An 18,017-nucleotide genomic window follows, 5' to 3' on the forward strand; every position below is an offset into this window, starting at 1 on the left:
GCTGTTTGTGTTCAGTGTCTCACTTATTATTATACAGTCATGTAAAAAATATTAGACACATTATTGTTCATTTTAATGCCTGGTACAACTAAAGGTACATTTGTTTGGAAAAATAAAATGATAACAACAAAAATAGCTCATAAAAATGTAATTTAAGATTTTCCATGGTTTTCTTGATAATAACCAAAATCATTATAAAGAAAACCATGGTAAATGTCTATCAGCTCTTAAATTAAACTCTTATGAGCTATTTTTGTTATTAACTTCCAACTATCCAAAGAAATATACCTTTAGTTGTACTAGGCATTAAAATTAGAGATATTAGAGAAAAACAAGGGTGGTCTAATATGTTTTTTCCATGACTTTACTATTACCTGAAACGTCTCTGGAATAAAACAAATTGCTAATATGAAAATGTTCAAAGTGCTGACCAGACTCCACACATTTTTCTGCTCTTTTAACAGCATAAACTCCTTCCACACTTCCCTCCTTCGGCCTTTCTCCTCCCTGAACTTCCTTCCTCTCATTAACACACTTTTTCTACCCATGAATCATGTCTTCTGTTAAGGGCAAATCCGTCCTGCCATTTTTTTTTTTTTGCAGATTTTGTTTTGTTTTTTCTTGGTTTTGCTTTTGTGGAAACAATGAAGCCGAGGGCACCTGTTTCCTCCAGGTCCCTAACACTGGGCACTCACTCCACCAGCCGACAACACGTGTGTGAGCTCACCGCTGCTTCCTGAAGGTGAGGGGGGAGGGGAGGGGGGGAGTGCAGACTCCTGCTGAACTCTCCCACCCTCTGTCATCCCCGCTTCCTGCTCCCTGATGAGTTGTGGCGAGCTGGCCTTATTGTCCGTGCTCAGCAGACAAACGTTGGAAGTCTGACGGGACTTTCCAACCTTCATCCCCTCTCGTCTGAAGAAAAATTAAACCCGTTACAGAGTTTTTCCCCCTCATCAACGTGTGCCCCATGACACAAAGTAACGGGGTCTTCCCAAAAATCAATTCAGAAAAATCGCAAAAGGGTTTATCAGAAAATAGGACTACTGTGGAACACATTTCAGGAACTGAATATGACATGGGGAAAAAGTGTGGAACTTATTTAATAAAGTGCATATTATCAGAAACCAAAAAAAAGCAATGAATATCACTGTGTAGATATGATTTGAAGACATATAGCAATTGGTGGTTTCTCTCCCTCTTTTCCCATGTTGTTTCTATCCTGTTGCCTTTGAGAATGGAAACTCAATTAGTCATTATTTTGAAAAAGTTCCTCACTATAATGGCTGACATGATTTTTTTCTCATGACATTGACAGAAATTGGCTTCCATATTTAGGCATCTATCAGCAACTTTGGAAACATAAATACATTGAGGAATTTGCAGCATGTAAGGACAACATTAACTGAAATATTTAGGAATAATATTGCAAACATAACACTTATTTTATAATTTTATATGTCCTTATTATTGTTATTATTATTATTAACATTATTATTAACATTATTATTATTATTATATTTTCAGTACTTCTTAAATTTCATTATTACATTTTATTTGGATATATTCTTTTTATATTTACTATGTACTGTTTTTCTTTAGCTGATTTTTTAATGCTTCTTAAATTGTACAATTCTTTTTTAATTTATTATATATATTTTAGATCTTTTTATATTTAATATTTTCAATTTTTCTTGAATGTTTTTTTAGTACTTATGCATTTTATAACCTTTTCTTTTGCTTCTTAATTTGTATTACTACATTTTCTTTTATTATATTTATTTTATGTATTTTTATTCAATACTAATTGTTTTTCTTCAATTGATTTTTTAATGCTTCTAAAGTTGTATAATTCATTTTTTATTTGATTATATATTTTTAGATCTTTTTATATTTAATATTTTCTGTTTTTCTTGAAAGTATTTTTAGTACTTGCAAGAATTTATTGTTACCTTTTTTTAAATATATATTTTATGTGTCTTTTTATATTTACGATGTACTATTTTTATGGATTTTTTAGTGCTTCTCAAATTGTATTATTACGTTTTTATTTCATTATATACATCTTATATTTTTTATATTCAATACTAACTGTTTTATTTGAATGGATTTTTAAAAATGTTATTATATCTTATATGTCTTTTTAAATTTACTATTTTTCTTCAGTGGATTATCAGTGGTTAATGCTTCTTAATTTTATCGTTACAATTTATTCATTACATTTAATATATCTTCTTATATTTCATTTTTTTAAAATGGGGTCTCACAGTGAAAGAATTTCACATGATTGTACTTGTATAACTGAAGTGATGATAAACATCTTGAATCTTGAAGAGAAATCACCTCAAAGCATTTTCTCTTCAATCCACATTTCCAGAGCTTGTGGTTGCCTCCATCTAGTGTCAGACACGTGGAACCATGAAGATAATAAAATCTGTCTATCCTCTGTGGTGGCTGCTGCTTTTTGTAAAACATGCATACTGAGCTGTAAATATATAATTAAAATGTATCTCTTTGACTTTCAACAATGGATCTTCACTCTTACTGGCTCTATGTTTTATTTATTTTGTTAATGCTCCATATTTCCATGGTAAATATGTTGCCTTGCCTCAAGCTGTGCACTCGTGGCTTTTGATCTTTTTCATTTCTAAAAAAGGATCCTTTCTTTTCAAGCTTGTGTGAGCAAAACACATCCAGTCATGTGTTTTATCACGTAAGAAATTAGGGCCTAAATATTAAGTCTTTGAGAATATTTGATGACATTTTTTCAGCTAATATTGTACATTTATAAGCATGAGCGTAAACTAAACTTTTCCAACTGTCTAGCTCATTCCTGGTCCGACTATAAGTTTTCTTTTTAATATATATATATTTTTAATGAATATATCTGAGCATGCTGGAAAAATTAAAAGAAAGAAATGTGTTGGAGTTACTTCAAACTTGAGAACCGGGGCTACCTGCATTTGTTGACTGGACAAAATTAATTATTTAGAGAAAGTTAAATCTTTGAGAGCAGATTTTCATTAAATATGAATAGAAACAAACCTTTGAGTGTACTTTTTTAGTCTCCCTATGTGTATTATTTTAGTCTTTAGTGGGCTTATGTTTCTTCATTACTGTGATTATTTTTCTGTTTTGTTTCATAAGCTGTCTTTCTTTAAAAATCTATAAACATTAACATGGAAATGTACCGATAGAACAGGTAATATTTATCTAATGTTGGACGAGTCTGGAGAAGGTTCATTTTAGCATCTGTAATAGAGGTCATAAAAACTACTGTTGAGCAATATAAGTGTTGCATTTTTATGTGTTGCAAATGTGTCAATTGTAATGCACCCCTTTGGAGTTTTGTAATTGTAAATTATATTATAATACTTCACTTCTAATGTAATTAAAATTAATTTAATTTAGTCATTTTCAATCATTTTAATAGTTTATTCATTAATATGTCTGTATCTATGCATATATTGTGTATATGTGTATTATAAAACTGTATATTTGCAAATAAGCACACACATTAGTAATATTATTACTTATAAAATGAAAGCTCAATAGTTTAATTCTTATAAAATAGTACTATACTGCCATAAATCTACGTGACTAGATGTTTTACTCAATTGAAATGAGAAATGCTGACATGTTAAAGTGCTTCAAAGTATTTCTTCCTGTCAGGCAGTAGCGGAATGTAATACATTTGCAAAAAAATCTGTACTGAAGTATTATTTTGAGGTATTTGTACTTTCCATTTGGTGCTGGACTCACTGGGGGTAGTGGTGTAGAGATGCATAAGGAGTAAGCTGGTGGAAGAAGCCCTCTTGACCCCCTGTGAAGCTTTGGCGAGACCTAGTTGGGGTTTGGGACCCTCAGATTGGGAACCAGTCGGCCTATATGGATGGAATAAGCAGGCTTCATGAAACCACTAAAACAGATCTGTTGTGAGATTTAAATGTTGATGTAGTGTCATAATTAAACTTAATGTTAACCTTAATGTTGATATCAAGACTTACCCTTTTTAAATTTGGCTTTTACTTGAACCATTGGCCTAATTGATTAACTGATAATTAAGGGTTTTGCACTGCACTTCTTAGGAGACATGTCATCAATACAATTACATAATCCCATTATAACTACACTGTTTACAGCCCTGGCTGTCGCCAAGAAAACAATCCTCCTAAACTGGAAAACAAGAAAAAAACTGAACATCACACACTGGAAGAATTTGTTAATAGACCTAATCTCAATGGAAAAAAAATGTCAGCATCAATTAATCACAATATACCCTGATTCAACAAAACTTGGTCTACATTTATTCAAAGATTCACGTCTACAAATGCCTGATCCCAGTTCCACAGAACTTTGCAACACATCTCTTTTTTCCTCCCTGAAATGTCCACACATATATACAAGCACTTATAAATACAAAGTACACGCACACTTACACACACACTCACACACACATACGCATCAATAGCATTTACAAAAAATTCCCCCATTGGTCTGTCTGTCTGTCTGCTGATTTCCTTATCAGCATACCTGTATGGCCACACAATAGCCCTCCTCCTACTTCTGATTTACTATCAGAAATCAATGTTAACAGCAACTGGTATTGTAAATATCTACTCTTTATTTTTTTGATTATTTACTTTATTTTTTGTTTAAGTTGTTAGACATCTTCTTGTTCTGTAAATAAAAAAGGTTATGCACATATGCACTGTTATTATCTAGGCATTAAGACTGCGCATGCGCACCGTGAGCTCCTCGCTGTGTCGGTAGTGACCACGGTGACTGTTGAACTTTTCCCCCGCTGCTCCTGCTGCTGGAGGCACCGACACTTGTCCTGTTTACCACCGTGAACTTGGACCATGTGCTGCTCCGGAGGAAGCTGACACGCCGGGGGTGAGTACTATCCTCGAGTTAAGCCGAAACTTGTACAAGCCCGTTGACGGTTTTTATATTACTTGAATAGCAACGGTTGCTAAGACGTCTTAAAGGTTTCAGCTGGTTATGAAACGGTTAATTTCTCATCATTCGTACCGCCACAGCAAAAACCTGACCAGCAACAGTTCAAGAATAATTCAAAAACACTCTAACATACATAAACATTATCACTATATTATCAAAAATATCCACAAGCCGGGACAGTTTTGAACATTATGTTTTTTGTGTGTCTAATACAGCTGTGTGTGTATGTGTGTGTGTGTGTGTGTGTGTGACAGCCAGTGCGCAGGCGCAGTGTGAAGCTTGCGTCATTTACGTGAGTTATGTTATGACAGATTGGAGAGGCCACATGCACTGTTTTTAGTGCGCGTTCCCGCCTGTCTCCCTGTTCATGGCTGACAGTGTAATTAATAATAAATGAGGCTGACTGCTACTGGGAGGAAAGGCTGGGTTAACACGTGATTGCAGGTGTGTGTGTGTGTGTGTGTGTGTGTGTGTCTCTCTCTCTCTCTATTATTATTACATTTTAGGCATTTAGTAGCCTCTACATGGGTCAAATAATCTCAAAGATTATTAGAAGATTTTTATCTAGTCACAATCTATTGCCGAATAAGGTAACATAATGGTGATTGAGCACTTGCATTTGCAGTTTTTTAATAACTTGGTGTCTGTGGCGAAATTCCTGGCAAAAATTCATACAATTTATGATGTCAACAGTAGCTGCTGCCCCTTTAGTCTTAACTTTGTGATTGGTGATTTTGGCCGATATAAATAAAATGGATTTAACTCAACTACAGCCCTCACCAACACCACTATAGAAGTTAAGAATGGGGACTTGTGTCATGATGCTTGTGCCTCGGAAGTAGATATCTTTGATTATTTACCTGTCTTCAGTGCAGAGCTAATATAACTTAAAGATCACATGAGCCTTGTGTAAGATCTTGCATTGCTCTGCAGATTTTTGCTTCACTGAAATCTGGTGTTTGTGAACCTCCTGCACTTCCCCTTCAGCAGGTAGGTTTCATATTATACAGCAATGTCTTTAATTCTATATGTAAATACACCGAAGAGACACACAAACAGTCTTCAAACTAATATGAAATCACGTTTTTTAAGCCATTTGGGTATTTCCTAAAGTCTTATTGCATGTTTGTTTGTGAGAGTGCAGGGCGCAAAATTCCTGTCATTCCTGCAGCAGTGAAGTGAGTGGCATTATGTTAGGATTGTTAGGCTTATTTTGAACTCAAGACAAAAACTCACCAAAATTGTGCAACAGAGGAGAAAACACTGGTCAACCAACAGCACGAAAAAACTGAATTACACAGTATAGTAGTACAGAGTTTGGTTTTACATATTATATTGTAAGTATATGACCAGAAGTGTTTCCACTTTCCACTTTTTCTGTTTAACTGTGGACATTTTTTGCAGGAAAGTTTACAGAAAGCAGCTGCAGGAAAAATAAAACAAAGCACGTTCATGTTGAGAGCACATGACAGATTTTTTTCTATGTCAGTGAGCTGATCGGCTACATCAAACAGGAGGTACAGTTTACAGGAAATCATAAAGTATACCAGCTGACAGATGATTAAAAAACAAGAAGTGTGAAAATGGGAAAGATTCCTCCGGAAATAATAAAACACGGACAGTCCGTGCATGTTGGCAGCAGCAGTTAACAGCTGTGGTCAGTGTCGGAAGAGGAACTTCAGTCCTGTTTGCTGATTGTGCAGAAGAAGAACTGGTTAGAAGGAACATACAGAGTTGCATCTGACTTTGACTTTTATCCTTCATAAACCACTAAAAGGTGCATTTGTATAGTGGTCTGCATGTGGTTAACAGACGACAATGTCATCATGAATTTAGGATAATTTTGCAAATAGTCTTATAACTGCATTTATAACGACTTAAAGTAAGAAATGAACTTTTCGAGACTGCTAAAGAACAAGTGAAGAATGAAAAAAGCTAAGTCTGCTCAGTGATGGAAAAATCATATTTTGATTATTTATGTTGATATTGACATCACAGTTATTTAAAATTAATTTTTATTAATGTTAGAAGCATCATGCATTTATTAAACTTGAAAAAAACCCCACTTGTCTTCTTAACAGTGGATTTTCTTGAACTATATAAATATAACTAAAAAATAAATAAAAATTAACTGAAAAAAATAAAAACTGAAAAAATAACAAAATAACTGAAAAACAAATGAGAAAATACACGTAAAAAAACGTATACACAAATAATGAATACAATTATACATAATATCTAAATATATATATACAGTCATGGAAAAAACATTAGACCATTTTATTTTTCAATTTCATGTTCATTTTAATACCTGGTACAACTAAATGTACATTTCTTTGGACAATTATAATGGCAACAACAAAATTACCTATACATATATATATATATATATATATACATATATAATACTATGTTGTAATGTACATGTAACATACAGACAATTCTTAAACATTTATTCAACAGTCTTATAAACTATATATTCAATATAGTTAAGCATGTTTATAAAGATTTATAACACACAGATCATTCTTTTATATTGATTATTTTGTTTTATACTCAAAAATTAAATATATTACAAGCAATAACATGAAAACCTCTTTGAAAAAAGTCAAACGAGGAACAAATGCATGTCACCCACTTTATTTTTCTGTGTCACATCTTCTGACCACTATTGTAAAAACCTGCAAAGTTGATGAAGGGTTCTTTTTTTAATCTATTGAACATGCAACTACTTCTTCAGCAGTCACCTCTCACCTACATCTTGCTCTCAAATGAAGGCCAACTTGTTAACCAGCGTTGCCACACTTACATGACTGGCCAGGGCCTTGATTGGCCTGTTGGGAGTTAATCATTACGGCTATTGACATGCACAGAGAGAGTCTGAGGCTAAAGCAGACAGCTGTCACCTGCTGATGCTTTTATCTTCATGTTCTTGCTGCCTCCTTTCACTTCTAATCTGCCCTCTTTGCTCTGCTTGTGTTGATTTTTTTTTTACAGATAAATCTCTCTTAGACATGTCCAACACCAAGCCCAAAGCGGAGAGCCAGAGCGATGAAGCGGAGGGCCCGGACGGAGGCTGGGGCTGGGTGCTGGTCGGCGCCCTGTTCATCAGCACGAGCCTGGTGTTCGGCCTGATGCGGAGCTTGGGGATCTTCTTCGTGGAGTTCGTCCAGTACTTTGAGGAGAGCGCTCAGGCCATCTCCTGGATCTCTTCCACGGGCCTGGCAGCACAGCAGTTCTTCAGTGAGTCGCTGTTAAAGTAGGAATGTGTTTTGTTTTGTAATGATGGCTACGCCCAGCAAATGTGTTCATCACTGATTAATCTGTTGACATGAAACCGGCCAAATCATGGGTAATTTGTCTTATTTCATCTACAGTCATGGAAAAAATTATTAGAGCATTGTTTTCTTCAATTTCTTGTTCATTTTAATGCCTGGGACAACTAAAGGTACATTTGTTTGGACAAATATAATGATAACAACAAAAATAGCTCATAAGATTTAATTTAAGAGTTGATATCTAGACATCTGCCATGATTTTCTTGATAATAACCAAACTAATCATCAAGAAAACTGTGGAAAATGGCTAGATATCAGCTCTTAAATTAAACTCTTACAAGCTATTTTTGTTGTTATCATTATATTTGTCTAAACAATTGTTGTACCAGGCATTAAATGAACAAGAAAGCAAAGAGAAAACAAGGGTGGTCTAATAATATTTTTCATGACTGTATACCGATGACACAGGAAGAGGTGTAGCCAAAGAAGTGACAATTTCTAGAAGGATTTTTTAAAACTTTTGAGCCATTTTAGACAGGTCTGTCACAATAATTATAAGTTTGAGTCATCAAGCAAGAGCTTAAGATGTCTTAAACTTTTTTAGCACAGAGACTTTTCCACATTGTAAAAGCTAAATAAACAGAAAAAAAGAAAAAGAAAACTATTAATTTTGCTAAAATTTCTGGTTGCACTACTTTTGCAATGATATTGTTCATTGCAATTATTTCTGGGACAATATGTCAAATGAGGAGGCCAAATTTTACATGTGGTTTGTGAGAAAGGAGCTGCAACTCATTAACTGTTTAACAAGCACCAGTGGGTCACTCATTGCAAACTCAAACAACATTGGAAACATTGTCCAACCTCACAGAACGTGTTGAAATTTCCACAGATGCCAACTATGTCCGAATTTAGGAGAAATGTGTAGAACTGATGCACTACATATATTAATTTAATTTTTATTGCAGTGTAAACATCATATACAGTCATGGCAAAACTATTAGACCATTGTTTTCTTCAGTTTCTTGTTCATTTTAATGCCTGGTACAACTAAAGGTAGTTTTTTTTGGACAAATATAATGATAACAACAAAAATAGCTCATAAGAGTTTAATTTAAGAGCTGGTCTAGCTATTTTCCATGGTTTTCTTGATAATGATTTTGGTTATTATTGTACCTTTAGTTATACCAGGCATTAAAATAGACAAGAAATTGAAGAAAAACAATGCTCTAATAATTTTTTCCATGACTCTAGCTTCAACGAAGAGCTGGAACAAGCTGATGTAGAATATATGTACTTTATTTTAATAACTTGAAAAGTACTTGAGGTGAAACAAAAGAAGAAAGTTGTACATTATTGTTTCAAAATGAAGATGACTTTAATATTTTGTTTGGTATTTATTGTCAGCCATTAAGATAAGAGATAAGATATGTCTTTATTTATCCCGCAGTGGGGAAATTTAGTTGTTACAGCAGCTCGAGATACAGACACATATAAGAACAGAATAAGAATATAAAACATGACACATACATACATTCTATACACATTATATACATACATTTCTGCTATATGGCATATATTATTAGTATATATTTTTGTGTTGTTTGTTTTCCTGACAGTACTTTGCATTTCACAGATATTGCACATTGGAAAAATTTATTTTAGCATGTTAAATAGGTTAAATAAGTTATTGCATGTAATGGTATGAACATCAATGAATAAATATATTTAAATATATGCCGAGATATACACAGTATACACAATAATAACAAATTAAAACGTGTGTGTGTGTGTTTGTTTTGCAGGTCCGCTGGGTGCAGCGTTGTGTAATGCATATGATGCCCGGGTGGTGGTGATGACGGGGGGCTGTCTGGCCGGGCTCGGCCTCATTCTGGCCTCACAGGCCACCTGCCTTCTTCACCTCTACCTCACTATGGGTGTTATTTCAGGTAATTAAAGCTTTACACAGCGTTCATACGGATGCTTGAAATCCTTGAAAATGCTTAAATTTTAATGTTGTATTTTCAAGGTTTGAAAAGTGCTTGGATTTTGGATAAAGTGCTTGAAAATGCTTGAAATTCTTACTGTATTTCTCATGCAATCTGACTGTAGATAATCACATGTTCAGTGAAAAAAATACTAAATTGAATATTGAGATTAGCAAACTGTTCTTTTGGTTGTTAAAAGCATAATACCATCGCTGTTGGTATGGTTGAGTGAAATTACCCCTTTTAGCATGTAAATACTCATCTAAAACATGCAACTTACAACCATTGTAAGGTCCTGGAAAAGCTTGAAAATGGACCTTGAAAGTCTTTGAAAAGTGCTTGAATTTGACCACTGAAAAAGTGTACGAACCTTGTTTACAACAACCATCAAGGCTTAGTTTTTGTTCTTAAGAGACAATTTGATCAGAAAACACCTTATTTTACGATGTTTTGTAAAGCAGGCCATCTTTTTTTACCCAGTTAACTGTTAGTTACATGCAGGGGACCAAGGTGCTCTCTCCCTCCCGTCTGCTTCAGGTTTGGGCTGGGGGCTGGTTTTCACTCCCATGGTTGCTACGGTGATGGCTAACTTCACTCGCCGGCGCACCCTGGCGTTAGGACTGGGGTTCTCCAGCATCGGCCTCTCCTCCTTCGCCTTCAACCCGCTCTTTCAATTCCTGGTGGAGATGTACGCCTGGCGAGGGGCCCTCCTCATTCTGGGGGGCCTCAGCCTCAACATCGTGCCCTGCGGAGCTCTCATCCGCCCACAGCGACGCTCAAAAGCCCCAGCAAAGGTGGGACAAGTCTCTACTGTCTTCCTCCAGCTTATAGATACAGTCATGGCAAAAAAATTATAGACCACCCTTTTTATTCATGTGTGCATTTTAATGCCTGGTACAACTAAAGGTACATTTGTTAAGACGAATATAATGATAACTAACTTTAAAAAAATAGCTCATAAGAGTTTGATTTAAGAGCTGATATCTAGACATTTTCCATGGTTTTCTTGATGATGACTTGGGGTTTTTGTCAAGAAAACTAGCTCTTAAATTAAACTCTTATGAGCAATTTTTGTTGTTATCATTAAAATTGTCCAAACAAATGTACCTTTAGTTGTACCAGGTATTAAAATGAGTAACAAATTGAAGAAAAAGAGTGATTAAATATTTTTTCCATGACTGTACACAGCAGAGAAGTTAGATCCACTTTCATCATTCCTGACACAATATGTTGTTCCACATGAATCAAAGCTGCTCCATGTCCCACAGAGTTTAACTAGCCAAGTGCAATTTAATCTTAAAAACACACAATCATGCAATTATAGTCATGTGGTGTGCGTGCAGATAAAAATTTAATGAGTAATTCACACAAAATCTGGTCCCAGATCTCTGAACCACTGCTCATATCTTAGGGTGGTGTGGATCTTTTTTCTGTCGTTTAGAAAGGAACTAAGTGTATCTGGCATGAGAACAAACACCCCAGCCTCCCAGGGTGAAAACATGGCTGCTAGGGAGTGGGGAATTATTTGTGGACCAGCAGACAAAGTGACCGATATAGCTGCTAAAAACAGGGACGATGGATGGCGTTACGTCTGAAACTCAGCATTTCTTGGTCCTCCTCTCTCCTCCAGGTGGATTCAGAGAACAGGTCATCATGTGCTGCAGTGCTGCACCGAGTCTCCTCCCACCTGGAGCTGTCGCTGCTCTTTGAGAGGCCTTACATCACCTACACGCTGGCCGTCACTCTCCTTAACGTCGGCTACTTCGTGCCGTATTTCCACCTGGTGGCCCACAGCCGCCAGTGTGGCTTCTCAGAGTACCAAGCTGCTTTCGTCATGTCCGCTGCCGGCGCTACAGACATTCTGGGCCGCATAGTGTCCGGCTGGTTCTCAGACCTGGGTCACTTTCGGCTGATTCATTTGCTGACCTCGTGGACGACGCTGGCGGGCGTGTTCATCATGCTGCTGCCCGTGAGCTCCTTGTCCGGTTCCTACACTGCACTGATGGCCATCAGCCTCCTGTACGGATTCTGCTCCGGGGCGTTGACCTCTCTCGTCTTCGCCGTCATTCCCATGATCGTGGGTGTGCAGCGTACGATGGGAGGCCTCGGGCTGCTGCAGCTCATCGAGAGCAGCGCCGGACTGCTGGGGACGCCTCTGTCAGGTACGACCTCATTAACCCATTAAGCCGGGAAAGCATTGCCGCATTTCTACCATTAAAACCAGGGGCGCTGTTGTGTTATTCTACCATTAAAGCCGGGAAAGCGGATACGTTGTTTTGTAGTATTTGTAGTTTTTCCACCTATTTTCGGTCTCTTGGCCAATGAAATGCATCAGAATACATGTGGGAGTGTCGCAATGCAACATGGGACTTTTCCAGAACGTTGAAATCATGGCGGAAGAGGACTATAGCGGAGGGAGCTCAGATATAACATATAAGCTCTCAAATACTTTTTAAAATTTCATTTCTATCTGCTACAGAGGCTGAAAAATCGGTTATTTAGTAGGAAGCGTTGACACTTTTGTTGAATTTCCAGAAAAACTTCAGGTTTTAGGGGGTTATTTTAAAATCGCCCAGAGGTTTTACAGGCATTTTGTCCAGGTGTTTTAGGCCTAAATGGGTTAAAGGAGCAGAAGTCTAGTCTTTATCTCCAGTGGAGGTCATGTCACCTTGTTTCCTCTAATCTCAAGTGACCTAAATCAGTCCATAACACAAGTTAAAACTAAAAGTAGTCAAACATTAACTAGGTAGGGGTCAGCCAGGTCTTTCACTATTCTTTCTGTTTTTTATTTTTATTTTTTTCATGTTTTACTTCAGACACACGCTCCTACAGGGGCAACTCAATAAATAAGAATATGACGGAAAAGTCCATTTCCAATAGTTCAAGTCAAATAGCCCCAACCAAGTATTGAGTCATATAGATGGACATACTTTTCAGAGGCCAACATTTCCATATTAAACATACTTTTTAAAATTGGTCTTTTGTAATATTAAATTTTTTTGAGACACTGAATTTTACGTCTTCAATAAATGTAAGCCATAATCATTAGAATTAGAATTTAAAAAAAATTAAGACATGAAATGTTTCATTCTGTGTGTAATGGATCTATATAATGTGTTATTTCCACTTTTTGAATTGAATTACTGACATAAACTTTTCTATGATATTCTAATTTATTGAGATGCACCTGTATATGGCGGATGGATGCTGACAAAATAATAAATGAATAGATAGCTCGGTAAATAAATGAAACAGTATAAAAAATACATGTTGGCATTCATTTTTTAAATAACAATAACATAAGTCACAAAAACATGACTTTTCTGTTTTAATTGGGTCTTAATTCATTTATCTTTTTATTACAACTACAGGGTACTTACAGTTTACATCCAGTAATACATTTAATTGCACTATTTACTTAACACTCCAATTCATCAGTTTACATGATCATTATCACATCACTGATGTCTTCATGTTGAAACCTAATCCATTTTTCCAAATTTCTGTTAAACTCATCTTCCTTCAATCTTAGAGAATAGGTCATTTTTTCCACTATAAATAATTCCTGTACTATATCCAGGGTTTGTACGGGTGCTTGAAATCCTTGAAAATGCTTGAATTTAAATGTTGTATTTTCAAGGTTTAAAAAGTTCTTGGATTTTGGATAAAGTGCTTGTAAATGCTTGAAATTCTTATGTATTTGTCTTGCAATCTGGCTATATCCATCTATAGACTATAGATAATCACATGTTCAATGTAAATAATAATGAGTAGTCTATTTAAATGAAGACCGTTCCTCCTAAAAGTCTAATACCACTGCTGTTGGTATGGTTAAGTGAAATCTCCCCTTTTAGTATGTAAGTACTCATCTGAAACATGCAATTTACAACCGGTGTAAGATACTGGAAAAGCTTGAAAATTGACGTTGAAAGTCCTTGAATAATGCTTAAATTTGACCACTGCTAAAGTGTACGAACCCTGTATATCTAACCACTGACTGTGTCTGGTAGGGCCAATTTCTTGTGATAGCTTTTCTGCTAGCTTTGAGCAACATTTTGGCTAAGTAATTATCTTCCTTTCACACCACATTAGTTATATTCTCTAGGTATAAAGCTAAACATATTTGGGAATTACATACCCTAATACAGGGGTGTTAAACTCAAATACACAATGGGCCAAAATTTTAAACTTGAATAAAATCGCGGGCCAACATTGAACAAATAAACCTTTTAATATATACCAAACATGTTTTGCTTTAACATTAAATATGGAACCAGCAACGCTTATAAACATACAATATATAACTAAATAGTGCAGATATGCAAAATCAAATTTCAAATAAAAAACACATCAATGTCATTAATTTACAATAATAATATAATAATTTGGTATTGCCTCGCGGGTCAAATAAAATTACACTGCGGGGCCAAATTTGGCCCGCGGGCCAGAGTTTGACACCCCTGCCCTAATACCTCTTTCCCAGAATGGCTCTATTTTGGGCAGCTCCAGAAGATATGTGAATGGTTTGCATCTATATGCCCAGTTTTATTTCTGATTTGAATTTAGGTATTTCTTATCTTTCTCATCTCTGTGTCCTTTTGTTCATGTATTGTGTGTTTTGCTGTCTCCCAAGGGTTACTTAAGGACGTCACAGGCAACTACGTCGCCTCCTTCCTGGTATCCGGCAGCTTCCTCGTCCTCGGCACTTTGACCATGACCACTCTGCCTCACTACTTCTCCTGCACGGACCCTCCGCTGCCTTCACCTGATGACAAAGATAAGGGCTTACATCAAGAGTTGGAACAGATGCACAGCTCCCAGTCTGACATAAACTACAGAGGAGTTAATGATCTGGCAGGTGAAGTAACCAATAAGCCAAAAGAGTGTGTAGGTTAAAGGGCTAAAGAGCCTTGTTGATACTCTTCAGTCCAGCCAATGTGGTGAAGACAATCTCTTCTTGAGCTGCTCTACATTATACCTCAGAGATTCAGACCCAAAGATGAAAGAAGTGCACTGTGAAAACTGCGACAGCATAAAGGGGCCAGTGAGTTCCTCACTCTGTTACACATCCTGACCTCAGTTTAATGGAAAAAACGCTGAGCATTTAAATGCACAGTAGGATTGTAAGCAAGATAGGAAACATGAAGGAAAATGTTTTTTGTTATTATAACTTGACTTAAGAAACAAGCAGAGGACTATTTTCTTTTCTTAGTATTTCATTTGAATCTGCAAATATAAGTTTTGCACATACTGTACATGATTAATCTTCACTTTACCTGATTTAAACTATATTCTGTTAATGAGGCGCATGCACATTGTTTAAAAGAAGTGGATGTGATGTCACCCACTGGTTTGTGTGGAGCACCAGTTGAAAGCCTTGAGTCAGCCATGCTGTAAAGCTCTTCTTTATCATCTATTTTACTCTAAATAAGAAAGAGTCATTTTATCATAAACTTACATATACGATCATGTCTACTTTTTGAAGCCGGTGGATCGTCCCCCGACTGGCCATTAGAAAGAATGCAGGATTAGGACCCTTCAAAGACTCTAGTTCCACTTCTTTTATACAGTCTACAGTCATGGAAAAAAATATTAGACCACCCTTGTTTTTTTAAATTAATTGAAGATGGGTTTTTTTTGATAATAACCAAAATCATTATCAAGAAACCATTGGAAAATGTCTAGATATCATAGATATTTTTTGTTGTTATCATTATATTTGTCCAAACAAATGTACCTTTAGTTGTACCAGGCATTAAAATGAACAAGAAATTGAAGAAAAAGGGTGGTCTAATAATTTTTTTCATGACTGTATGTGCAGAAATGACACAACATCATAGAGCCTACTGATCAGCAGGGCTGGATTAATTCAATATTGACCCTTTTCACAAAAAACATTTTGTCTTGTCAAAGCAGGAAAAGCACAATAACAATGGCTGCATGCCATTACGTGAGCCAGTTCCAGGGCTCAGCCATTGTCTGGGACATTTAATTGGAATAGAGCCATCGTTAATGCACCTGTGCGTTTCCTGCTTTAAAAAAAAATGGGTCTCGATGCTCATGTGTGTATGTACATCTCCAGAAAAATGTCAAGTACATACTACAGATACACATGGCAACATTTCTGTAAACAAGCCCCTCTAAAGTCTCAGGTAATGAAACAGGACTTATCACAAGTCCATTGTGCCTATAACATACAGGTGCATCTCAATGAAATTAGAATATCATAGAAAAGTTTATTTATGTCAGCAATTCAATTCAAAAAGTGGAAAAAACCCATTATATAGATCCATTACACACAGAATGAAACATTTCATGTCTTAATTTATTTAATTTATTCTAATTAGAATGATTGTGGCTTACATTTAACGAAGACCTAAAATCCAGTGTCTCAAAAAAAATTAATATTACAAATGACCAATTTTAAAAAAGTATGTTTAATATGGAAATGTTGACCTCTGAAAAGTATGTCCATCTATATGACTCAATACTTGGTTGGGGCTGTTTGACTTGAACTACTGGAAATGGACTTTTCCGTCATATTGTAATTTATTGAGAGGCACATGCACATACATATATATAGATATATATATACAGTACTGTGCAAAAGTTTTAGTCAGGTGTGGAAAAAATGCTGCAAATAAGAATGCTTTCAAAAAAAGACATGTTAATATTTTTTTGTAATCAATTAACGAAATGCAAAGTGAGTGAACAGAAGAAAAATCTAAATCAAATCAATGTTTGGTGTGACCACCCTTTACCTTCAAACCAGCATCAATTCTTCAAGGCATTTTTTCACACCTGTCTAAGACTTTTGCACAGTTCTGTATATATAGTCATGGAACCAATCGTATTCATTTTAATGCCTGGTACAACTACGACAAATATGATAGCAACAAAAATATCTGGTAACACTTTACAATAACCCTTATTTATAAATGGTAAACAGATAGTTTATTAATGTTTAATCATCATTTATAAACTGTATATAGACCATTTAGAATGGTAAATACATAATTTATTAATGTTTAACTAACTACATCATTCATAAATGACAAATAGATGGTATATTAATGTAAGTTTATAGTTACTTTACCATTAAGAAACCAATAAATTATAATTAATAGTTTATCAATAGTTTTAGTTACACTCATTTTAACATTTTTAACACCATTTTAAGTATGTTAATGATTTGAAATGATTCATATACCTTTAAGAAATTGGTTGAAAACATTTAAAGATTAAATATATAGCACTTTGTTAATGGTTAATAACTGGTTTATAAACCATCTATAAACATTATTTAGTTGGTTATTGTAAAGTGTTACCAAATATCTCATAAGAGTTTAATTTAAGAGCTGATATCTAGACATGTTCCATGGTTTTCTTGATAATAACCAACATAATTATCAAGAAAACCATGGAAAATGTCTAGATATCAGCTCTTAAATTAAACTATTGTGAGCTCTTTTTGTTGTTTTCATTATATTTGTCCAAACAAATGTACCTTTAATTGTACCAGGCATTAAAATGAACAATAAATTGAAGAAAGCAATGGTCTAATAATTTTTACATGACTGTATATATGGTTTTGGTCTTCACACTACCGTGTAAAGTGTGGAAATGGATTTATGAATTAAAGAAACTGAATGCCATAATGACCAGCTCTGTTTTCAGCAACTCTCTTTCATTCTCAGGACTTCAGCTTTTCATTCCTGGATGAAATACAACACCATCAGTTATCAAATCTATATTTTTTCTTTTCATACAATCATTGCACTTTGTACTTTGT

At 35.3% G+C, this 18,017-nt stretch overlaps 1 protein-coding gene across 3 annotated transcripts; it reads left to right on the forward strand.

Annotated features, from left to right (window-relative positions):
- The first annotated feature begins 4,736 nt into the window (after positions 1-4,736).
- On the forward strand, positions 4,737-16,899 carry slc16a13 (solute carrier family 16 member 13). Of its 3 annotated transcripts, XM_059355463.1 has the most exons (7): positions 4,737-4,893; positions 5,893-5,949; positions 7,957-8,202; positions 10,043-10,186; positions 10,763-11,019; positions 11,856-12,387; positions 14,859-16,899. In XM_059355463.1, the coding sequence occupies exons 3-7, from the start codon at positions 7,974-7,976 to the stop codon at positions 15,119-15,121; spliced, it is 1,425 nt and encodes a 474-aa protein (XP_059211446.1). In that variant the 5' UTR covers positions 4,737-4,893; positions 5,893-5,949; positions 7,957-7,973; the 3' UTR covers positions 15,122-16,899. The 3 variants fall into 3 exon arrangements, with proteins under 3 accessions (XP_059211446.1, XP_059211445.1, XP_059211444.1); XM_059355462.1 differs by lacking the exon at positions 5,893-5,949; XM_059355461.1 differs by lacking the exons at positions 4,737-4,893; positions 5,893-5,949 and having other exon boundaries at positions 7,463-8,202.
- Positions 16,900-18,017: the final 1,118 nt, after the last annotated feature.

This window comes from Centropristis striata, chromosome 17 (genome assembly GCF_030273125.1).
Source record: "Centropristis striata isolate RG_2023a ecotype Rhode Island chromosome 17, C.striata_1.0, whole genome shotgun sequence".
Classification (NCBI taxonomy): Eukaryota; Metazoa; Chordata; class Actinopteri; order Perciformes; family Serranidae; genus Centropristis; species Centropristis striata.

Coding starts and splice junctions, on each gene's coding strand:
- slc16a13 (XM_059355461.1), top strand. CDS start 7,872: ATGCTTTTATCTTCATGTTCTTGCTGCCTCCTTTCACTTCTAATCTGC. Junction 8,203..10,042: donor GGCAGCACAGCAGTTCTTCA/GTGAGTCGCTGT, acceptor TTTGTTTTGCAG/GTCCGCTGGGTGCAGCGTTG. Junction 10,187..10,762: donor CACTATGGGTGTTATTTCAG/GTAATTAAAGCT, acceptor CGTCTGCTTCAG/GTTTGGGCTGGGGGCTGGTT.